The following is a 25,178-nucleotide window of genomic DNA, read 5'->3' as shown; positions in this document are numbered from 1 at the left end:
GCGTCGTGTGCTGGCCACGCTAGTCCGGCAGGGAAGAGGGTGCAGCCCTGCAAGTTTCGCAGCCACGTGGCTACAAAGCTTGCTGGGCTGGGCGGCCCCCTCCCCCCAGGCTAGCGTCACCCGAAGCTGCTACCGTTGCAGCCCTGGTGGGGACTGGGGCAGCCCGGCAAGCTGAGTGCTCCAAAATGGTGCGGAAGCGCGGGCGAAGGCTGTTCACATCAAGTTTGATTTCACACATACTCTTTGGTAGTTTTAGGCAAAGTGGAAAGAGGCTGTACTTCTAGAGGTTTTTTCTTGGTCTCTTCCCAAATTAAATATTATTTTGTTGGGTTATAAGCAGGTTATTCCATGCCTGTGGTGATACTTATTGCTTTAAAGTATTTTTAAAAGGTGCTACCCAAAACTTTCTGATTTTAAGCAGCCTGTAGTGGCCCTAAGGTAGCAAATGAAAACAGCCCATCATCAGGAAACCAGAGAACAGTTTATAAGCCTCCAAGCACACTAGGAAATGATCTTTCATCTCTATTTTCTAAAACACAAGAGTGTTTACAAAATGAGATATAATGTGCTTCCTTCAGCAGACCTATAGGGCTGATTTAAAATCATTTTACATAGGAAATGTATCTACAATTGTTGATTAGGAAACAAAAACAGCTGCTTGTGGTTTTCTCTGATATACCTGTTCTAGAGGTTTATTACAAATGCATCACATCTTTCGGGTTGTGCTTTCAGATCAATCTGAGCAATTTTATGTTTCTGTACTGCTGTCAGACAAAAACCACTTCATCACATTTAATGTTGTAGAATTTTATGTGACACATATAGTCTGCCACCTTTGTGAATTGGCCATTTAACTGTTAGCTGATCATAATCTAATTTATTTTCTTGTCTGTTTTGAAGTGATTTTAGATTGTAAATGTCCATGTTCTCTCCAGTTGAAAAAACAAGGACATAAAAGAACATGGAGAATGATAGGAATAAGAGTTTATCTTGTTTAAAATGGAAGATGATTATGTGGCTGGTTTGGTGAAAAACAAAGCAAGAATATAAATCAAGAGAAGATTAAAGATGAAAATGTAATTAGGAAATTATTAGAAGCAGACTAATAAAGAGAAGCCTGAATCATAACGTGTGGTATTTACACAGGAGGATGAGGAGAAAAAGATGGTCAAGAAAGACAATAAAAACATACAGCTTTCTACATTGGAATTATCATTCAAAATCAGGTATTTCTGATCTAACTGCTATATAAATAATTCCATTTAGGGAGGTACATTTTTAATACCTGTCTCTGGTTATTAAAAGCAGTTATTATTTAGCAGTCTACCAGTATATATTTATTGTTTTCCTTTGTTCAAGGGGCTAAAGCCAGAGCACACAAACATAGAATAATTATATTTATCAGGTGGGTGGGCCAGAACTGGAAATCTTGATACTGTTTATAACTCTGCTTAGGAAGTTAATTACATGACTTAAAGAATAATACTTAGCAATGATTTTATTTGATCCATTAGCTGAAGAGGCATTAAGCATAAAGAACACAAATGGATTTGAGCTTGAAATACTTTCATCCACCTGTTGGCATTAAGCTACTTTAATAGAATCAGCAGACTCTTTTAAAGTCGCCTTCTCAGAAGCTTTAACAATTTTTAGGTCTGCCTGTTCAGACCCATTCGTCAGTTCCTATGACAGGGCAACTATCCATAATAAAACTGTTGTCAGAGTTTTGGGGAGGGACATAGTTTGAACACTTTGTATGTATTATTATTTTTACAGCAGTAGGCATACTGCATACAGCAGTTTATTCAAGTATATTTCTAGTCTACACAAAATGTTTTATGCAGGCTGCCAGAAAGCTGACTTAAGCAAAGCATACTTTGAGGTTCTGCAAAACTACTTAACATATTTACTTGACACAATCACTCTTTAATCCCAGGTTTCTTTTATTAACCAGTTGAGGACTATTATCTGACTATGTATCTTGTTCAATGTTTTAGCTGGATCCTGCTTTGGGCATTTTTCTTTTCTCCACCTTAAACTCTAAATGTGCAGTTTAACTGCATGACTCATTCTCAGAGAAGTACAGGCACTGGAGTGAATTTTTTTCTATAACAGAATTTGGGATTACATTGAAACCTTGGATGGAAAACTGAATCATGCAGAGTGTCCATGGGAAATCTAATGAAAGGAGGAGGAACATGTAATCTCCAGATTCTCTGAGGTTTTTTTTATTTATTTATTTCCATTTATATTGTATGGCTGCCTATCTCAAATTCATGACTGTGGGCAGTTTACAGTGGTTTAAAATACAAGAACATATTACAATAACAATATTAATCTCAGCCTCGGTTGTAGACCAGACCAGAAAATCAGCTGCACAGGAAGGTTAAAAGTGTTTTTATTGAGATTGGCTATAAAAGAATTTTGCAAGTCTGATTGTACTGTACCTCCTTCTCCTCCTCCTTATCGTTCAGTTCTTCTCTGAGCTACTTTGAAATGTTATCTCATGGACTGCCTAAGCAACATAGCCAGCATAGCTCTGTCAAGGTCATCTTCCTTTACCCTCTACAAATACAAATGTAATCAGCAGCTAAAGTAAAAACTAAACAAATGACAAACAAAATCTGCACAGCCGTTGAATGGGCCATGCCAACCTCAGTGACACAACCCTGTTTTAAGGCCTTGCGATAGGCCAGCAGACTCTCCAAATAAATTGTAAGCTATAGCAAATATTTGGAGACTCCAATGTCTGGGTGTTTGGGGATGAACCTAAAATGCTTTCCCTTAAGATTTAGGATACAGTTTCTTAAATTTATTTATTTTTGCAATATTTTTATGCCATCTCAATTACCTGACTCTAGGAGGTTTACACTTAATCAAACTGCAATTTGATTAAGTATATTTGATTTAATTGTGAAATCCCATAATTACAATAATCCCAAATTCTAAAAATGGCTAATGATATGATTTGAATTAATGCTGTACTGATTTTTTGAGTGCCTACCTAAAGAAAACTCTTTAGTGTCATCCTGAGGATAGGACAGTGTGTGGGCCATCTGGATCCTGGGCCAAGCAAGGTGTTCCAAAGTGATGAGGCCGAAAAGGCTTTCTGTGGCACCTAAGCCTCTTCCCTCTCAAAAGGAAGGAATGTAAGGCATTCCTCTCAGTTTATAGAATATGTTCCAGTTTTATCCAGAGAAGATCGTCCCTTACATAACCAGGAGCCGAGCCATATAAAACTTAACTGGTCAGCACCAGGATTAAATTGTACCCATAATCCCTTGATGCATTTCAAGTAATTGTAGATTATTATTGGAAATATAATAGCAAAACTCTATGTATGCCAGTAGTCTTATGCCTGCTCTGTGTATACCAGAAATGTGCCATTGACCTCCTGCGACTTCCAAATTCCAAATAAAGAAATTTGTTAAAATCTGAGCTAAGGACAAAACAAATGGAAGCATTTCAGTATGTAAATACTAGTACCAATGTCCTCAAACGTTATCTTTTTGTACAAATGCTATTAAGAACCTCCATTGTCAACAGCACTTTTTCCCCTAAAGCTTTGAGGAACACAAAGGAGTGATCTTTAAGCAGAACTGTGACAAAGTTTTCGCAATGTAATTCTGCTGGAATTCTCCCTCTCCCCATCCACTATTAAATTAAACAGACAGTTTTAATACCGTATGTTGCTTAGCTCGCTCAGCCTTTTTTGAAAGGAATTCAACTAATTGTCTAATCCACTAGAAAGCTTCCATAAACAGAACAGAAAGGGGGACTTTCCTAAAAATTATGCTTGTTCCTTTCCTTGGCAGTGAAAATTAGATGGATTCTACGCTCTGGTGACTTAGTGTGGTCCTTGATGTATACGTTCATCTACCTATAAATGTTGGCAATAAATACTTTATATAATATTGTTTTAAGAATTATTTAGGAGGTGTAGTTTAATCCCTTGGACACCTTCAACTCCATACAAAACCTATTCATGATTATTACGGTAATACTTTCACTGAGAACTGTCACAAAAGATTGCATCTCATATTTTTATATCTTTATATAGATGCAGCAACTTGAAAAACAAGTTATTGATGCAGATCATCAAGCAGAAAAGGCTTTTCAACAGGTATGATTGTAATGAGATACTGTATATAGTACCAATGTTCTGAAGCTATATGTATAAAGTATAGGGTGCTTTAGATAGATGGAACTTCAAATAGAAAGTATCAGAAACTGCTTTTTCAGAAAAGTTTCACAGGCATTTTTAAAAAATAATATTAACAATAAACTATTTTGATGTCTAGGGTTCATAATATTTGTATGGCCATACACATAATCCTTGATGTATAACTGATCACTTGGCAGCAATTCAAAGTTACAATTTATTCCAAAAATGTATCGTATTTTTCGGAGTATAAGATGCACTGGAGTATAAGACGCACCAAGATTTTGAAGATGCAAATTTTTTTAAAAAAAGTTTTTGCACTCTGCAGATCTCCCAAAAACAGCCCATTTTTTGCAAAATTGAGCCCATTTTTTTTCTTTTTCAAAAAAAGGGCATGAATAGCCTTTAGGAGTCTTGTAGAATGCTCCGGGGGAGGGGGTACAAAAATGAGCAAAAATGGTCCGTTTTTTGTCAAAAAAGGGGCATGAATATCCTTTAGGAGGCTTATAGAGTGCTCCTGGGAGCTGGGGGGGGGGCAAAATTGAGCAAAAAATGGCCTATTTTTCGCTCATTTCTGCCCTCCCCAGCCCTCAGGAGCACTCTGAAAGCCTCCTAAAGGCTATGTACAGCCATTTTGGTGAAGGGGATGGGGTTTCAGGAGGCAAAAAATGCTGTATTCAGTGTATAAGGCACACCCAGATTTTTATCTCTTTTTTGATGGAAAAAGATGTGTTTTATACTCCAAAAAACACGATACTTATTATCCTGTTTCAAAATGTCAATGGCTGCCCCTATTGGTCATGTGATTACATTTTGGGTGCTTGGCAAACATCCACATTTATAGGAACTATGTTACTGTGATTTACTTTTTTTGTCAGAAACAGGTGTTTACTTTTGGTTTCTAGGAAAAAAAACACCTTTCTTTACTTTTCTGTACTTTATTGTCATTTCACATGGTACAATGAAATTAAATGTTATCTTCAGTGTACGTTATAACTGTAAAAATAAAAACACAAACATACATCCTTTACTTTCTATATAATTGAAACTGAAAATCCGATATTGCACTATACCATAGAATTCAATATGGTTATTGCCCTGGATTACAAGCTTTTTTTCAGCCTATTTGTCCTTGTTATTATTATCCTTTACCATCTGCCAGATGGTAAGAGTTCAAAAAAAGGATGAAATGGATCTTTAAGAATGTTTTGAACTTTCTTAAGGCAGTGGGAGCTATAAAGCTCTTCCAAGAGGGGAGAGGGCAACCAATGATCTTCTGGGCAATGACATTGACCCTCTGGAGTGCTGTCCTATCTGCCACTGTGCAATTGGCAAACCATACACAGATGCAGTAAGTTAAAATACTCTCTATGGTGCAGTGATAGAAGGTCACCAGCAGTTTTTCATTCAGTTGTTGTTTCCTGAGAAATCTCAGGTAGTATAATCTCTGTTGGGCCTTTTGACCAGTGCTGCAGTATGAGTGCCCAAGGTAAGGTCCTCTTTTATGATAACACCCAGAAACTTAAAACTGGCCACTTGCTCCACTCGGTCTCCATTGATAAGCAATTGTCTGATCTATTCCTTCTGTAGTCCACTATAAGCTCCTTGGTCTTATTGGTGTTAAGGACCAAGTTATTGTCTCCACACCATGAAAGCAACCATTCCATCTCATCTCAATAGGCAGACCCATCCCCCATAGATATTAGTCCCACCACTGTTGTATCATCTGCAAATTTAGTAATAGTATTACTAGTGTGAGTGGAAATGCAGTCATGCACATAAAGAGTATAGAGTAAGGGACTCAACACTGTAACACTGGGGTGCACCAGTGTTAAGAATAAGGGCTGAAGAAATATGATTACCTAATCTGACTCTCTGAGACAGGAAACCCATAATCCAAAAGCAGATTGAATAAGAAAGTACATTACAGACAGTGGTTTCATTTAATGACCATTGTTGTAAAATAAAAATGTAGTAAAATCAGATTGGTCACATGATGACCCACTTAACAACCGGCATGACTTACATCTATAAATTTAGGCTCAATTATGATCGTAATTACCTTTGTTTGATAACTCTACATGGACATGTATCATATCTTCTTACATAGGGTTTAACACAACTATAAAATATTTGATTTTGTCTGATTTGTTATAGAAAAAACACAGATTTTTCTCAGATTGGATATAAACGTCTAATAATAGTTATTTCTGATTGGTCATTCTTAATTTATTGTCTGCTTTTGCTAATTATTGATTTAATTTTGAGAATAGTCTTAAGGTGCCAAATAGATGTAAGAACACCTTTGCATTCATCAATGGGTGAATGATTAATGCAATTTCATAATTCTCCAAAATGCAATAATAAAAGATTGCTGAACATTAAAAAAAATCAGTACAGCATTAATTCAAATAATATTTTCCAATGTGGTCGTGTTAGTCGCCAAATCGTGTCCAACCCTAACGCGACCCCATGGACAACATTCTTCCACGCCTTCCTGTCCTCTACTATCCCTCAGAGTCCATTTATGCTCACACCAACTGCTTCAGTGATTCCATCCAGCCGCCTCATTCTCTGTCGTCCCATTCTTCTTTCGCTATGTTTTAAATTGTAGTAGAATTTATTATAGATTAAGATTGCCTTATGTGCTGTTTGTGCACAACTCAGGTAGTTTTTGAATTAGCAATTGGTTCCAGAATTACCATCGTTAAGCAATGTGGTTATAAAGCATGAAATCACATGACCACATATCTTAGTGACTGCAATCCCTGCAGTCCAGGCATGAAATGCTCTAATCTTCACTACCTGTTCAGCACCAGGAGCGCATACACAGCACTTCTGAGCAAGCACAGAGCGTCCATGATGACGTCTGGGTGGGTGGGCGGAGCCTCCCGCCGCTGCCGGTTTGCCCAAACTGGCAGAATACTATCTCTGCTGCAGTACCTGGTGCTATAATTTAACAAAAGTCATTAAACGAGCACCTTTTCACAAGGTCTTGGAATGTCTAACAATCAAAACCATTAGGGAAGCCAACAGAAGACCCAGGCAGCTCACAAGCACACTGTCAGACAGATAAGTGGATACTTCTGAGTAGAAAAGAAAGCAAAGAGATGCACCGCTTGAGTGTGGTTTAGGTTTAGGTTTAGGTTTATTAGCATTTGTAGGCCGCCCTTTTCCCTGAGGGGACTCAGGGCGGCTCACACAAAACCGGGAAGGGGGAATACAAACATTAAGATGACAACATATAGTAAAATAATAGACAACATACATTCATCATTCGGGCGGGGTAACTATCCTTATCCCCAGGCCTGACGGGCGAGCCAGTTCTTCAAGGCTGTGCGGAAGGCTTGGACGGTGGAGAGGGTACGAATCTCCACGGGGAGCTCATTCCAAAGGGTCGGGGCTACTGCTGAGAAGGCCCTCCTCCTTGTAGTTGCCAGCCGACACTGGCTGGCCGATGGAATGCGGAGGAGGCCTAGTCTATGGGATCTTATAGGTCGCAGGGAAGTAATTGGCAGAAGGCGGTCTCTCAAGTATCCAGATCCACTGCCATGTAGGGCTTTATGGGTGATTAATAGCACCTTGAAGCGCATCCGGAGATCGACAGGTAGCCAGCGCAGCTCGCGGAGGATAGGTGTAATGCGGGTGAATCGAGGTGCACCCGCAATCACTCGCGCGGCTGCGTTCTGCACTAGCTGAAGTCGCCGGATGCTCCTCAAGGGCAGCCCCATGTAGAGCACATTGCAGTATTCCAGCCTAGAGGTCACAAGGGCCCGAGTGACTGTTGTGAGAGCCTCCCGATTCAGGTAGGGTCGCAACTGGCGCACCAGGCGAACCTGGGCGAATGCCCCCCTGGTCACAGCCGTTAAGTGGTGGTCGAATGACAGCTGTGGATCCAGGAGGACTCCCAAGTTGCGAACCCTCTCTGAGGGGTATAAAATTTGACCCCCCAGCCTGAGTGTTGGAATATTAGTCAAATCTTTGGGAGGAAAACACAACAGCCACTCGGTCTTTTCTGGGTTGAGCACAAGCTTGTTAACCCTCATCCAGTCCATGACGGCCTCAAGGCCCCGGCTCATCACGTCTACCGCTTCATTGATTTGGCACGGGGCGGACAGATACAATTGAGTATCGTCCGCATATTGATGGTATCTAATCCCGTGCCTGCGGATGATCTCTCCCAGCGGTTTCATGTAGATGTTGAATAGTACGGGGGATAAGACCGAGCCCTGCGGCACCCCATAGTTTAGGGGCCTAGGGGACGATCTCTGCCCCCCCCACTAACACCGACTGCGACCTGTCCGAGAGGTAGGAGGAGAACCACCGTGGCACGGTGCCTCCCACTCCCACCTCCCGCAGTCGTCGCAGAAGGATACCATGGTCGATGGTATCGAAAGCCGCTGAGAGGTCAAGGAGGACCAGGATGGAGGAATGTCCTTCATCTCTGGCTCTCCAAAGATCATCAATCAATGCGACCAAAGCGGTTTCTGTGCTGTAACCGGGTCTGAAGCCTGACTGGAAGGGGTCTAGATAGTTTGCTTCCTCCAAGGACCGTTGGAGCTGGAAGGCCACCACCTTCTCAACAACCTTCCCCAAGAAGGGAAGGTTGGAGACTGGGCGATAGCTATTAAGAACAGCTGGATCCAAGGATGGTTTCTTCAGGAGGGGTCTCACCACCGCCGCTTTCAGTGCGGTGGGGAAGTTCCCCTCCCGAAGGGAGGCGGTTACAACCGCCTGGATCCAGCCTCGTGTCACCTCACTGCAGTTAGTAACCAGCCATGAGGGACACGGATCCAGAACACAGGTGGAGGTACTTACAGCTCTCATGGCCTTGTCCACATCCCCGGGGGTAAGGTCCTGAAACTCAACCCAGAGCTGTTCTACTTGGTCCCCTTGTGCCTCGGCTGGAACTGCGGGTGTGGAGTCCAAGTCCGACCGAAACCGAGCAATTTTGTCCGCTAAGAATTGGGCATACTCTTCAGCTCTGCCCTGCAAGGGTTCCCCCGCCTCCCTTTTGTTCAATAGGGAGCGGGTTATCCTAAACAGGGCGGCTGGACGGGACTCAGCGGATGCAACCAGGCTATGTGCGATCTTTTTGCTGCCCTAAGTGCTCTGGTGTATTCCCTGGTGCAGGTGGTTACCATTGCTCGGTTCGATTCGGACTTATCGGACCTCCAACGGTGCTCTAGGCATCTCCTCCGGCGCTTCATCTCCCGGAGCTCCTCGGTGAACCAAGGGGGTCTCCGGGATCCGCCGCCTCGGAGGAGCCGCAGTGGCGCAATCCGGTCGAGGGCCTCCGACGCTGCCGAGTGCCACGCAGCAGTCAGAGTCTCCACCGGACTGTGGGCGAAAGTGTCAGGAATAACCCCAAGCTCTGTCTGGAACCTTGACGGCTCCATAAGACGCCTGGGGCGGAACCACTTGGTCGGTTCCTCCTCCCTACAGTGGGAGTTTGGCCTCCGGAAGTCGAGCCTCAGTAGGCAATGGTCTGACCACGACAGGGGTATGATGTCACTCCCCCTCAGACCAAGATCACAAATCCACTGCTCCGAGAGAAATACAAGGTCAAGCATGTGTCCCGCTGAATGGGTCGGGCCTCGAATTACTTGGGTCAAGCCCATGGCTGTCATGGAAGCCATGAACTCCTGCGCCCCATCAGAGTTTTCACCGAGCGACGGCAAATTAAAGTCCCCCAGGACCATCAACCTAGGGAACTCAACTGCCAGCTCGGCTACCGACTCGAGGAGCGAGGGGAGGGCTGCTGCAACGCTGTTGGGAGGCAGGTACGTTAGCAGCAAACCCACTTGACCCTTGAGGTCCAACTGGTGGGGCTTGAGATGACTATTGCTGAGTGGGGGAGGGTGCACAAGGTTGTCTGAGTGACCGGGGGAGATGTGCAAGTGATGAATGAGATGTGGTACAAGCATATCCTGTTGCGCGTGTAGTGGCAGATATGTGCAGCATGAGCATGGGATAGCTGCTGCCAGATGAGAGGCATAGTGTGAACATGGCAGGGCTTGGAGTGGGTGCTTCCAGGTAGAAGTGGCTGCACAAATGTGCACGAGTGACTGGAGTAGTGTAGCACAAATATAGCAGGGCTCAGGAAGGATGTACAAGTAGGAGGAAAGATGTTGCATAGGTTCAATGAGACTCGGGTAAATATTTTGATTTTTCTCTATTCTGCTTTTAGCACTGCTATAAGAATTCAGAGTAAGATATAATACTTCAAAAACAGTTTATATTACACAGGTAGTCCTCAACTTATGACCAGAGGTGAGCAGAAAATTTCTGTTGCTAAGTGAGATAGTTGTTAAGTGAGTTTTGCACTCTTTTTTTAACCTTCCTTGCCATAGTTGTTAAGTGAATCATTTCAGTTGTTAAGTTAGTAACATATGTGAATCTGGCTTCCCCATTGATGTTGCTTGTCAAAGGTTTATAATAGGGATCACATGACCCCAGCACACTGAAATTGTCATAAATATGAATCAGTTGCCAAGCATCTGGATTTTGATCATATGACCATGGGAATGCTGCAATGATCTTAAGTATGAAAAATGGTCATGTTACTTTTTTTAGTGCCGTTGTAACTTTGAACAATCACTAAATGAACTGTTGTAAGTTTTACATGAACCTGAAACAATTAAGACTTATCATGCTCAAGTAAAAAATGCAATAGATGAGTTTTTTCTTAAGATTTCTTGTGTCATCACTTTAAAACAACATCTCATTTAATCTTAATGCCTGGGTAAATATGCAAAAGAAAAAGCATTCTGCATTAGACATCAGTATGACTTACAGAGTTTTGTAATTTATTGTATTCTATTGTATTTACATATTGTATTGCAATTAAAATAAATTTAGTATGAAATCATTTTGTCTGGGGGTTTCCTGACTTTTTTCTACTCTTGTAGTACAGCGTCCTGCCCAAAACAGCTCTTGAAGGTTAAGTGATCCTTGAAATGATGGATAACAAACTCAAAAGCAGCAGAATGGACAGATAATGAGGATTTTTTGACGTTTCCTTGTATAAATAGAACTTCTGGATCCAAGCCACTGTCTTTACTGCAGTTTGTTTGTCATTAAATCTGGTTGTTTGAATGATAGGGTTGAACAATTGTTCAGCTGGGAATAACATATTCATATAAAAGATATGAGCAAAATAGCAGATTGTTAGAGATTTCAGTAAACTAGGATTAGGACTGGCTGATGAATGTATATATGCTTTAACTAATCTCAGAAGAATAAAACATTACAACATTCTGAATTATGCATTTAATTTTAGAGTTTTACAGACTTTGTGTACACAGCTGTGTTTTAATTTCTAGGTGCAGATTATGGAGGAGAAACTGAAAGCTGCTAATGTCCAAACAAGTGAGTCAGAAACACGCTTATATAAGAGATGCCAAGATCTGGAGATTCTGGTTCAAGAGAAAGATGATGCTATCCAGAATCTGGAACAACAGCTTGTAGAGCAGGTTGGGAAAATAACATTTTTCTTGTCCAGTTATCAATATATTTATTAGTATGTACAAGAGATAAAGAGTGAAAGAAGGGGCCTACAAAAAAGTAATACCCCTAGATTTTTGTGCTGCAAAATTCTTGTTGAGGGGAAAAACAGATTCTGTAAAGAATTAATATCATATGGCCAAACAGATTCCTCAAATGGACAATCCATAATTTTGTAATTAAGCAAACTCATATTTTTTGGAGTATAAGATGCACCGGAGTATAAGACGCACCAAGATTTTGAAGAGGCAAATTTAAAAAACATTTTTTGCATTCTGCAGACCTCACAAAAATTGCCCATTTTTCTCAAAAAATGGCCCTTTTTTTAAGCACATGGATAGCCTTTAGGAGACTTATAGAGTGCTCTTAGAGGCTGCGGGGGGGGGATTGAGCAAAAAACTACCCTTTTTTTGCTCATTTCTGCCCTCCTCAGCCCTCAGGAGCACTCTGGAAGCCTCCTAAAGGCTATGCACAGCCATTTTGGTGAAGGGGACGGGGTTTCGGGAGGCAAATAATGCTGTATTCAGTGTATAAGACGCACCCAGTTTTTCAGCTTCTTTTTTGAGGGAGAAAGGTGTGTCTTATACTCAGAAAAATTCAATATTTAAAATAATGAAAACTGTACTTTTCAAGAGGCCTTTTAATGAAGATCAGTCCATCAGTAACAACAGTTTTACTGCAGTATTTTACTCGTTTTATTAATACTACTTACGGTTTTAACTTTGCATGATTGATATTAATTTTATGGTTATTTATCACTTTTACTGTAGGCCATTTACTTGCAAAAAGAGGCAACATAATCACTAATAAATTAAAGCTTAAATGCAATCCTTAGTCTGGAAAAGGTTGAGCCTTCTGTTTTAAGTGAATAAAGTGCATTGTTATGGACAAGAATGCAAATTACACAAAAGCCCATCTTCCTGTTTCAGAAGGAAATCAGAATACAAGAAGCTAAAATTATAGAAGAAAAAGCAGCTAAGATTAAGGAATGGGTGACTATCAAGCTTCATGAGGTAAGTTTCATAAATAACAACACTTAAACCCAATGGAACTCTTCTAGTGTAAGAGTGATATGGAAATAATGTCACCCCATGTGCTGAACGACAACACTCAGCAGCCCTAGACAACATGACCAACATTTATACTTATTACAACTTTGTCATTGAGGTAGGAAGTAAATAAAATATGTAGGTAATCCTTCCTTTTATAAACTGCTGTAGCAGTGAGGGTTTCTTCACCCTAAATTCACAGTTCCTTTGCTAACAAAATGACACCTTAATGTTCAGGACAAGTTATATTATTTCATTAGTATCTATTAGTGGATAACTGCCAGTTCTATGTTATCTGGTCAATAAGTTTTTGCGGAGTTGTTCACAAGACTAAGGCTGTGAATTCCTACATGAAAAAATGCTTTGCTTTGAAATACGCGAAGTTGCCTACACTGAGGATTTATTATTTGTGCTTTCAATTTTTTTTCTGTTGATTGTGTCTACAAAGCACAATACATTTTATTTTGTTTCTGTGGGAAAAAGTATTGTGATAACTTTATCTTTAAAAAATAATAATATAAAAACTACTTAAAATAGATGATCTTTGAAATAGGATCTGAGGTTGAGTTCTATAGTCTTTCATTCACATTACTCCTAGATATAACAAAACTATTTGAGTTAAATATACTGCTTAACACTGCAATCATTTGTAAATATACTTAAATGTAAGCACAACCAAGTTGGTGAACATTGCCAGGAAAATGGATGTGAGATTGGAAATAATACCATATGAGATGTAAGGAAAGTATAGCTTTCCTTTGGATGCAATCTTTTTCAATACTGTACTTATGAATGGGGCATTTATCTATGTTTTCAGCTAGAAACAGAGAATCAGAACCTCCGTGCGATCAATCAAAACCAAACTGAAGAGATTAAGCTGTTGCAGACTAAATTACAAGGTATGTGTACAAATTCTCAAAACACAGCTGTGTTCCATAATTAAGGAACTTGGGGTTAACTCTTTGAGAATGTCTTTATTGTAGATTGTATCCAATACTACAACAGGCAGGGGAAACAGTTGTGCCCAGAAATTCCTAGGTATAACATTATTCCACAGTATAACCATCTATAACTTTGTAAAGGTTTTGCTAAAGGGTGGTCTAGAGGTCTGCAATGTGCTGGATGATGAAGGGATAATAAAAACTGAAAGGATTTTTTATATCCATTTGAAATAATTTAGTGTTTGGGTTTACTCCACTGAGTTTTGTTTGCTTTTGGATTGATGCATTATGTGACCCAGTCATTGTGGTTTCTAAACTACAGATTATGGTGAACCCAATCTTTAGTTCTCAATTACCTCTTTTCTCTAAAACTATGTTAAAGTACACTGTGAAACCAATATTAAACTTTAGAAGATACGTAGTATTAAACAGAAATATCATAAACATAGAGTTGTCTACAAATAGTCCTAACCTACGACCATTTATTCAATGACCATTCAAAGTTGCCACAGTCAAATGATTGCGATCAGAGTGATTGACAACCAGTTTACATGTGCAGTCGGTTGCAGGGCCCCGCAATCATGTGGTCACTATGTGCAACCTTCCCTGCTGGTCTACTCATTGATTTAGGGGGAAAGTTAATGGGGAATCTGGCAAAGAAAATAATAAACTGCTGGGTAAGTCTCCTCAACCCACATACCTGCCTACAACCCCTCTGTGCTTCGCTGGGCTCATCACTCATATCGCCCTACTAACTCTTACACCCTTCCTGACTCACATCACATCCGTACATATCTTCCCTGACTCAAGCCGCACTCCTGCACTCCCTCCCCAACTCTAGTTGCATCTCTTATGTATCCCCTGTCACTCTTGTATGTCCTCCCCAGTCCTCACCATGCTCTTCTTTACCACCACTACCCCGACATACCTTTACTCACTTGCAGGCCTGGGACTTGCAACTTTCTGCTGGCTTCCTGACTGACTTTGGTTGTGGGAAGCAAGCAGGAAGCTTCCTCCTCTAACAACTGTGGGTTTCAGTTAATAACAGCAATTAGAACTGCAGGGCTTGCTATCATTAAATGACATGAGCACGTGACACGATCATGTGACATCATGCTTTAGAACCACATCATTTAGCATTTCTAGTCTCAATTGCCATCGTAAATTGAGAACTGCTTGTAATATTAAAAGTTCAGCCTCTCAGCTTATAAAATAAACAATCTAATGTTATAAACACATTAAATGTTGTTTAATTATTAAGTAAATTATTACTTAAACAGAACTTCAGGGAAAGAAGTCTGTTTCTTCGTCACAAAAACCTGGAGAAGGCCAACGACTGAGCAGTTTGACTTTTGGATGCTTCTTAAACAGAGCAAGAAGTCCTCAACAAGTTCCTAAACCTGAAGATGCAAACAGTTCTGCCTCAAAACAAGTTGATCTTAACGAAAACCATAAAAGTCAAGGTATTTTAAGTTCTAGAATGCAATTCTAGCAATTTAATCCTAAGCAGGTGTACTATTTCCATTTATTGAAATGGAACTTTCTTCTAAGCGAATTCCTATTTGGATTACAGTCCTCATCCTAAATGCTTAGGATTTGAATATGTAAAATTCCTTTTTCTCCAGAATGAATCTATATTAATCCTGCAAATTAAGGGTTTTCCACAGAAAAAGTTATGCCTTGGGGAAAAAAGTAAGATCCCTCAGTTCCTAGGGGAATTGTTTTGGGAAAAGAGTGATATGCAGTACTTTATCAAAAGCAGGAATGCTAACCAGATTATTTAAACATTTAATTAATAGCCTATCATTCCTTTGACTGTATATGATAGCATATACACCACTCTAGCCAGAGGTGGGTTGCTTCCGGTTCGGCCTGGATCGGGCGAACGGGTAGTGGTGGTGGTGGGCGGCTCCGCCCACTCTCCTGGGTGCTTCTGTGCATGCGCAGGAGCACGCGTGCATGAGCAAACCAATAGTAAAAATAATGAAAACCCACCACTGACTCTAGTCTATTTTTCCTCACAACAAAACCTGTTAAGTACAGTAGGCTAAACTGAGAAGATTACCAGTCCAAGGTTGCCAATGAACCTCTGTGACTAAAGAACCTGGCTGGACTATAACCTGAGTCTCCTTGTCCCTTAGTCCAACACTTTAATTGAATACTTCTAATTTGCCTTTCTTATTTGTGTCAATTATTCTAAAAAGTCTTACGTTAACAGGAGAAACAGCCTCCTGTTAATGCTACTAAATAATTATATTGTCCACAACATTGGGAAAATGTCATATTTTGCAACATTGTGCTAGTATATTATCAATGTTCTCTAAACAAGTAAGCAGACCTAGAAATAGATTCTAATTACCGAACCTTTTAAAATAATAAAACCAGCATTACAATCAATGTCCTTACTCCTGTTCAGGAGCATTGAATTTGTCAATTAGTATTTAAACTATTACATCTTCACTGATAAACTATGTTTCCAATGTTTATTCTTAGTGCAAGCACTAAGAAGATATTCTTCTGTGGCAGGTATCATGTAATTAATTACTTTTCATCATTCATCAAAAATGACTAAACATGAAAGTTGTTACAGTATTATGTGAAAGCAGGACTAGTCTTCATAATGTAGAAAATAATGTAGCAGAGTGGATTGTATCACATCATCTGCAAAGTAGAGTTTAGAACATTTTCTCATTTAATACAGTAACTAAGAAAAGGTTATACTTCATCTGGGAAAAAATTCTGTCCTTTCCCACTCTGGGCTAACTTTTACTTGTATGGGTAATATTTGTCTCTATTAACCTAGAAGAGAATTAAATCTGATGTCTATATCTGCATTCTTATGTTATATTGTCTTCTCTGGTACTTCATTCTGCTGTATTTATAGGTAGCCATTTCTTGGATTGCCTCTATCAATTCCACTCTGTCTCAGGTAGCTTAAAAAATGAGGTTTTTGCTTGGCAGTAATGCTGCTTTTTTCATGGATCTTTAAAAATTGTGCCAGATAATTCAGTTTTCCATTTGTAGTCTTGCTCTGTTCCTTTCCCCACTACTATTTTCCTTTTTCTTACCATAGAAAATCAATTAAGAAGAGATGGATTGTCTCTAACATCTTTTAATTACTGGTATTAGGATTCTTCTGTATGAGAGCACTAGTATATAATCCCATATGTTATTTGCATACACTATTATTATTTCCTTGACTGAAAACAAAATGGATTTTAACATTTATTATTTGTAGATGTTTGTTACAATTTTGTCCAATGTTGTTACTGTCTCCTGGTGTCTAGAGAATGAAATTCAAGAAACATCCCTTGCTGGGCAAATACCCGGAAATAATAGAAATCTAAAACCATTGCAACAAAACGCTTGCATTCCTGAACAAAGAATGGCAGCAAAGTCGAAAGATATAGATAACAACATATCAAAAAATTCTTGCATTACAGTAAGTGACTGGAGCTCTGATGAAGAAGGAAGCAAAGGAAGATCAAAATCCAGATGTGTATCTACGTTTTCAAGCCACACATCTGAAGAGGGCACAGGGTACAGCAGAATAGGGAGTGAAATGTATTTGACAGCATCAGATGACAGTAGTTCCATGTTGGAAGAAGAAAGTTTTCAATCTCAGGGAAATGTACATAAACTGTATTCCTGGCAACAAAAGTCTTCATGGAAAAATCAGAACCATCTAATTGGAAAGAGCAACTTGGAATCGTTCAGTGAAAAAAAAAGTCATGATAGCTTTTCCGATGAACTAAATAAGAGATTTCAATCCCACAGGCTAGATTATTCATCCTCTTCTAGTGAAGCAAATACTCCAAGTCCAATTTTGACCCCATCTTTGGCTCCTAAGCATCCATCAGTGATGCTGGCAGCCAGCTCTCAGTCTGACAAACAGCTTGATTCTCCATCTAATCTGCCACCACCCAAACTGAGGACTCCTAGTGCTTTTATTCTAAGTACAGCGTTGGCAAAAAAACATTTTAGCCAGCCTTCCTTGTGTTCTGATAAACTGTTTGGCAAAAACAGGAATGCTATAAGCATGATACGTCCTTTTAAGCCTCAGGAAACAGACATTGATCAGGTAGATGGAGATGACACAGAGGTTTTTGAGAAGATGGAGATTAGTTGTAATGAGGAATCATTTACTTATGATTGCTGTGAAATGAAAGATACAGAAACTGTGGATTTGAGCGATTCAGGGAAGATGATTAACAGTAAACCTCCCACTCCTCCACTACATCGATTCCCTTCTTGGGTAAGTGAACTAGGTATAATAAATAATAATATTCCAGATTGTTAATTAGACTACAGATTACTCATATTCCACTGTAATTTTGTTTTATAAGTGTGGCTTTTCTTTTTTTAACCTCCGTGGCAGATACTTTTTCTCACAGTTTGTTCTGAAAAGATTAGTGGTAATTCTTCTCTATTAAAATTAACTGCAGATAGTAGATGGCAGTATCTACTTGACTTTGGCTGTTCTCAAAAAAGCTAAACAGATCAACCTGGTTAATACTTGAATGGGATGTTATCAGGAAATCCCAGCACTTGGATTTATTAAAAAACATCTAAGAAGATGACAAAGGCACACCATTTTTATGTCATTCCCCAAAAAAACCTGTATAGGCATTTCCATGTAATTATCAGGAATCAAAAGACAATCTTTATCCTTGTATACAGGTAGTTTTTAATTTACAAGTTTGACTTACAGAACCATGGTGGCACAGTGGTTAGAATGCAGTACTGCAGGCTAATTCTGCTGACTGCCAGCAATTCAATTGTCACTGGCTCAAGGTTGACTCAGCCTTCTATCCTTTGGAAAGGGTTGGTAAAATAAGAACCCAGATTGTTGGGGGCAATATGCTAACTCTGTAAAGTGCTTAGAGAGAAACAAACTGCTTATAATAGAAACATAAATTTAATATAATAGCAGCTCTGTTTTGTTCTTCAGGAAAACAGAATTTATGCTGTAGCCAAATCAGGTCTGTGCTTTTCTGAGGTCTTCAACATGGACTCTTTCAATAAAAGTAAGTAATTAGAATAGTTACTTAAACTGAATTGCTGAGGCAAATCCCCTTGAATACTGTAATATTTCCTTTTCAGTTAGCATAATCAAGGAAGAAAAAAGTTTACTTGGCACTCTGATTTCAAAGGCCCTGAATATCTAAAGGCAACTCCCAAAGAAAATTTTACTTTTTAATGGATTTGTTATAGGTAGTATTAATAAATATTTGTGTATGTGTGTGTGTATATACATACATACATACATACATACATACATACATACATACATACATACATACATATATATATATATATATATATATATATATATATATATATATATATTAAATTTGAGTTTTCCATCTGAAATATGTATATTTAATTAAAAGATGTAAACTAATCTTATATAATTTTTCCCCAGACTACCTATTCAGCAAATTAACTGATCTTTTTTAAATTAAAAAAATTATACACCCAGTATTTTCTGAATTTATTTAAAAAAAACTTTGTTTCAGGTTCCTCTTCTTCATCTTCATATTCTCCATCAGGACTCTACACATCATTAATATATAAGAACATGACTACACCAGTTTATACCACTCTTAAAGGGGTAATCATTTTTTTACAATTATACTTGGAGAAATGTTATGTTAGGTCTACTTTAAAAATGTGGCTGCTTCTGTTTATGTTTACTCAAAATATTCTACTTCCGCACCCCTTAAGCTGGAAAAGTAATTCTTGCTCCTTTGAAAGTGTAATAAAGTAAGCTACCTTAATAATAACCAAAATATGTTTCTGTAGCTTAAACATGGTGTATTTTAGTTGCAAGCACTTCTAGCTCTAAATTTTATTCTCTGTGATCTAAAAACTATCTTGCAATGATACAACATATTCTGGTCTACATTCCACTAACTTGGAGATACCTACAAAGAACTGAAATACAATCAGAATGCATGTTTTATTTAATATGCCAAATATGAAACCTGAAGCAGAATGAAATTTCAGAGACAGAAATATTGGCTAAAGGAATACAAATGCAAAGAAACTGATATTGGATACCAGTCTTTTATAGTAAGCTTAGGTGCAAAAAATCTTTATCTAGCAATGCAAGGAGTTAGTGTCTTTCTGTGTCTCTTTTTAGACAGAGATGAGAAGAAGCCAAGTTCCAAATATTATCATGTAGCACTATATTAAGTGACATCCCTTAATCATGTGGAACTGCCTGTATACTAATGAAAATCAGTGTTGATTTGTTTAGGTTATATCTAGCAAATGTAATTAAGTCATGACATAATTTTTTTTTTTAAATACAGCAGCAAATCTAATTTACCCATAAAATATTTTAAAAACAAACTGTTAATGATCAAAAATTATTTATATAACTATAGTCTATTCTAAGCAATCTCTCATTTAAAAAAAACCATATGAATATTATATATCATTATTATTATGCTGTCTTTTTGACTATTGTAGTAAACAGTTTTAACCAATGGCTTGTTGATTTTATCAGAAGGCAACACAAATCAGTAATAACCCGTTCTTAGATGACTCCTCTGGATCTGAAGAAGATGGTTCCCAGTCCAGTTCACGGACATCTGAATCAGACTCTAGAAGCAGAAGTGGTCCTGGTAGCCCACGGGCTATGAAACGAGGTGGGCAGTATTTATAACAAAACAACTATTTTAACCTTTAGGATACATAAAATGGTGCTATTATTAAAAGAATACATTAAACAGTTTTTATTACAGATTGAGAAAAGGAAAAATTCATTTAAATTGCTTCATTTGTCTTGCACTCAGGGGTCTCTCTGTCTTCAATGACTTCAGAAGGTGACTATGCTATTCCTCCTGATGCCTATTCAACTGATACAGATTACTCAGAACCCGAACAAAAATTACCTAAAACCTGTTCATCATCTAGTGATAATGGAAAAAATGTAAGTAAGCTATGTTGTTGTTAGTTGCGAAGTCATGTCCAATCCATCGCGACCCCATGGACAATGTTTCCCCAGGCCTTCCTGTCCTCTACTATCCTCTGGAGTCCATTTATTCTCACGCCTACTGCTTCGGTGACTCCATCCAGCCACCTCATTCTCTGTCGTTCCCTTCTTCTTTTGCCCTCAATCTTTCCCAGCATTAGGCTCTTCTCCAGTGAATCCTTCCTTCTCTTTAGGTGGCCAAAGTATTTGAAAGTAAGCTATAACGTTTTTCTGTTTCAATCTGGCTTCAAGCATTAGAACTTTAGGGCTACCAAGGCCTGGCTGCAAAGCTTTGGATAATCACTAATAGCAACAAAGAGATGTAAAATACCCATCACTTTACCTAAATTATGGGATTGCTTTGATATCCAAGTGGTTATGGTGGCTTTGTTCCTTCTTTTAGAAGATGGTGCTGATTATTTTGTATATGCCATGATTACATTTTGCTTATGTTTTATCTTAACATTTCTTTTCCTTTCTCATGCTGTTAATCATACACAATATATGAATCTATGCATGAATCTATGTATAAAGAACTGGACAGAGGTTATATGTCTGTTAGTTCCAGTAGCCGTGCCAGTAGTTTTTGACACCATTGCAATGTGCTACATTTTTAATTCCGGTTCTTAATTGTTTTTACTTGAAAATTTATGTTATGTGTCTATGAGTAATTTTCCTAATTTTGTATTAGGACCTTAAACATCATTTTTGGTTAGAAATGTTGTTTATCAATTCATAGTGCATTAATCAAATAATTTTAACATTTATTTATTTTTTTCTTTAAACTATAGGAACTGCTAGAGAAATCTGGATATTTGTTAAAAATGAGTGGTAAAGTAAAAACGTGGAAACGACGATGGTTTGTACTCAAAGGGGGTGAATTGCTTTATTATAAATCTCCGGTAAGCAAATGCAAATTATAAGATTAGCTCATTAAGATTGTGTTTGCCTGTATTTCTTTACTGAATCATTATGCAATAATTTGTTTTTGAACTGATCTGAAGTATAATAATGAATTACTTGAAATCTCTTTTCTCTGAAAGTTTGTTCTTCAGCCATGTTTATGAGACAATATATTTAATAAACAAGTAAACAAGGCAGTGTTTTTAATTCTGAGAGCTGCATAGAAATAATTCTTGCAGTCCAAACATGTGCAGCAGAAGTCTGATCTAGAAGTTTTGCTATCTGTTCCAGAAATCTTGTTGCTAGTCAGCTTTAATACAGTATATGAAACTTTAGTGACTTTCAATCTTCTTGGAACCAGTTCAGTATAATTTCCTTTGGACTCTGCCCTCTAATGACTTTGGAATCCAGAGATGTTTAAGAAACCAGGGCTATAATTCTGACACACTCATAGATGACCTTAGGACATTCACTAGCTACATTTAGATTATCCTATTTCGATTTCTTTCTTCCTCATCATCTTAAATTTTTTCCAGCTATCCCCTTCTCTAGCCCTTTTGTGATATTCTTCAATAAAGTATGGAACTGTCCTCTCCTCCCCCTATTTTTCCATTGATCCAAGCTGCTTAGGAATCAATGGGCAGTGACTGTTATGAATCAAGATAATTATTATGGAAGAATAATAATATCCCTTACCTTGATGTGGTTGTGGGACTTGTATTCTCTGAGAGCTGTGCGAGTACATAGTTACTTCTCAGTCTTCACAGTTACTTCAGAAGGTTGTTGTAAATGCAGATTGGAAACAAAAGGATTAAATTTATAAGGAAGAAATTCCTTATAAATAATTATAAGCTTATATTAATTTTGCCAAATGTCAACAATATGCAAAATATAAACAATTCTAAATATATCCATCAGTCCAAAGGAGTTATTATGTCCAACCATCTGAAAGTGAATTTCAGTTTCTTGCTCTGAAATGTGGTTGATGATTATTGGTACTACACATGATAATTTACTTATTACATTATTTCTCCCATAGAGTGATGTAATAAGAAAACCCCAAGGTCAAATTGAATTAAGTGCATCCAGCCATATTGTAAGAGGTGATGGAAAACAAACAGTTCAGGTATTTCCTTAATTTATGATGTTTCATGGGGCAGCAGAATAGCAGTCATGTGTACATCAGGATGTAGTTTTTCCTTTTTCTTCCTACTGAAACTCTTCATGAAGAAACAGATACAGGGAGACATTTGGGCAGTTGCAAGTTTCTAGATTTCATTTGTGGTTATAGGAAAGTAAGGCTTGACTGATACAAGCTTCCTCATTAGCAGTAGTCCCTGAGCAACCCATTGGGATAAACAACGTATATGTATTTATATGGATAGAGCTCCGTTAAAACTGCTGCTTAATGAAATTGAAATCTGCACCAACTATGATTTCTCAGGCAAATTAAAGGACTCAGTAATTAGTAGGAACCATGCTGAGAAAAAAGGAGGTAAAGAGATGGGTCTCGGACTTGAATAGCATTTTTTTCCCTTCCTAACCTTTAGGAAGGAATAATTTGCTGTGCAAAGATGGGGCATTTGCCTATATGTGTCAGAAAGTATGTGTACACACGGGGAATTTGTATGGTGCTTATACAGGCAGACATACCCTTGTCTATTGAGATTCTCATCATCCAGAACATGTCCCAATGATGCTTTTTCAAAAGGCAACTGGACTTCGTTTTTCCTTGAAGACATTTTGCTTTTTAATCCAAGAACCTTCTTCAGAACTTCTTGGATGAGAAATGAAACGTCTTCAAGGAAAAACAAAATCTAGTTGCCTTTTAAAAAAGCACCTTTGGGACAACCATGACCTGGATGACTGAGAATCTCCATAGACATAATTATGTGACTGCAAAGAGGCTGTATTAAGTCATGTCATTATTCTTAGCACCATTGTAACTTTGAATGTCATTAAATGAATGTTTATAAGACAAGGACTAGCTTGTATTTTATGGTTTTAATGAGGATAAAATGTGGTTGAGAAATATCAATGCCACCTTGAATTCCCACCAAAGATTTAGTTATAAACATATTAATAACCTTTAGACCAGTGGGTCTCAACCTTTCTAATGCCGCGACCCTTTAATACAATTCCTCATGTTGTGGTGACCCCCAACCATAAAATTATTTTATGTTTTCCGTATTTTTTCAAAAATATGTGTTTTCTGATGGTCTTAGGCGACCCCTGTGAAAGGGTCGTTTGACCCCCAAAGGGGTCTTGACCCACAGGTTGAGAACCACTGCTTTAGACTATATTTATTATAATATTTTGTATTGGTACCAGTTAGGAGCTTAGCATTAAAAATGTTCCGGTTACTTTCAGTCAAAGTGTTTTGTTTCTAATGCTCCTCAGCTGACTACAGAAAAACGAACTTATTACATGACTGCAGATTCCCCAAATATCTTAGAAGAATGGATCAAAGTATTACAAAATGTCCTTAAAGTACAAGCTGCAAGCCCACTTTTTATTCAGCCAGATGTTAAACCAGCAGTGAAAGGCTTGCTTACTAAGGTAAAAGACAACATTACTTTTTTCTTGATATTTTTACTCTGTTTTTATTCTGTTTTTCAAAAGTTTTCATTTAGAAAACTGGGTATTTAAATTTATTAATTACATCAAAAGATTTCTAAATTACTATTAAATTGGTAGATTAGTAATCCAAAAATAGGGATGGTTTAAAAAAAAACCAAAGGGTTTTATAGGCCTATGTCTCATGAAAGTTTCACTACTCTCAAGGGAGCAGGAGGGCATTAAAGAAATATGCAGGTTTGGGTGTGTTTGGGGATTTTTTGCTAGGGACAGCAAAGCCTAATAGGATTCAATTTTATTTATGCCCTTTGCTACCAGTATGTGTGGTATATTTGGTTCCCATATTTCTTAAATATAATGAATAGAACATTCAGAAACTACGGTACTATATATGGCTCCTCTGGTGGTAATAACTTTCCTATTCTCTTTCATAATATTGCTTTGAGACAGACAATGGTAAAAATGTTTTTATTAAATAAACATTTTAAAATACATAAACAATCCCCACAATGCTGGGGATTACCTTTGTTTTTCATTACCACTTGGGTAAGTTTGGAATACTTAAGGTTTTTCCTGATCATTCTGGAGGCTAAATTAGCTACCATTTAATATGTCTTTGCATTTAATCAGGGACCTTTTTAAAATGCAGATAGTATCAGCCAAGTATTGGGATATCAGCAAGCATGGGTACAAAATGTAATGCTTCTTTTTCTGCATTTATGAAGAAAACTTTTCATGCTATTTATTTCTGGAGGAAAGTATCCATTGGTTTGGTATTAAGAATTCATTGCTCTTTTTAGTTAGCTATTACTCTTTAATTAGTTTTAAAAGTTAGCAAATAAAATGCCAGTTTTTGGAAAAGTTTTAAGATTAACCTAGCACTTGAGATCCCTCTTTGTGTTCCCAGCATACTTGCAAAAAATAGGAGTAAAACATTACCAGGGAGGTAGAATTTTTTAAAAAAATACACCAAAAAGCATTGCAATGACAATCCCCTTTTTGTAAGGCTCCCCAAGTATAACATGAAACCTAAAATCTTCCTCTTCTGTTGCAACTAT

The 25,178-nt window shown here is 38.0% G+C and overlaps 1 protein-coding gene across 3 annotated transcripts in view; it reads left to right on the top strand.

The window, feature by feature from the left end:
* The window catches only part of PLEKHH2 (pleckstrin homology, MyTH4 and FERM domain containing H2), a 66,478-nt gene that overhangs the window by 19,039 nt on the left and 22,261 nt on the right, over positions 1–25,178 (top strand). The window contains exons 2-15 of one of the 3 annotated variants that reach the window (XM_014056850.2): positions 1,147–1,226; positions 4,061–4,123; positions 11,488–11,637; positions 12,598–12,681; positions 13,535–13,616; positions 14,939–15,121; positions 16,946–17,913; positions 18,610–18,685; positions 19,178–19,272; positions 20,173–20,314; positions 20,462–20,598; positions 21,432–21,542; positions 22,583–22,669; positions 23,944–24,102. In XM_014056850.2, the coding sequence (XP_013912325.2) occupies positions 4,061–4,123; positions 11,488–11,637; positions 12,598–12,681; positions 13,535–13,616; positions 14,939–15,121; positions 16,946–17,913; positions 18,610–18,685; positions 19,178–19,272; positions 20,173–20,314; positions 20,462–20,598; positions 21,432–21,542; positions 22,583–22,669; positions 23,944–24,102 (2,337 nt within the window). In that variant the 5' untranslated portion in view covers positions 1,147–1,226. The remainder of the gene's footprint in view (positions 1–1,146; positions 1,227–4,060; positions 4,124–11,487; positions 11,638–12,597; positions 12,682–13,534; positions 13,617–14,938; positions 15,122–16,945; positions 17,914–18,609; positions 18,686–19,177; positions 19,273–20,172; positions 20,315–20,461; positions 20,599–21,431; positions 21,543–22,582; positions 22,670–23,943; positions 24,103–25,178) is intronic. The other 2 variants (XM_087717709.1, XM_014056848.2) reach the window with 2 other exon arrangements.

The sequence above is a fragment of the Thamnophis sirtalis genome, unplaced genomic scaffold, assembly GCF_051295495.1.
Source record: "Thamnophis sirtalis isolate CommonGarterSnake01/CBP01778 unplaced genomic scaffold, rThaSir2_p1.2 scaffold_6, whole genome shotgun sequence".
Lineage (NCBI taxonomy): Eukaryota > Metazoa > Chordata > Lepidosauria > Squamata > Natricidae > Thamnophis > Thamnophis sirtalis.
The sequence above is the reverse complement of the archived record's forward strand: the minus strand, read 5'-3'. Positions and strand labels throughout refer to the sequence as shown.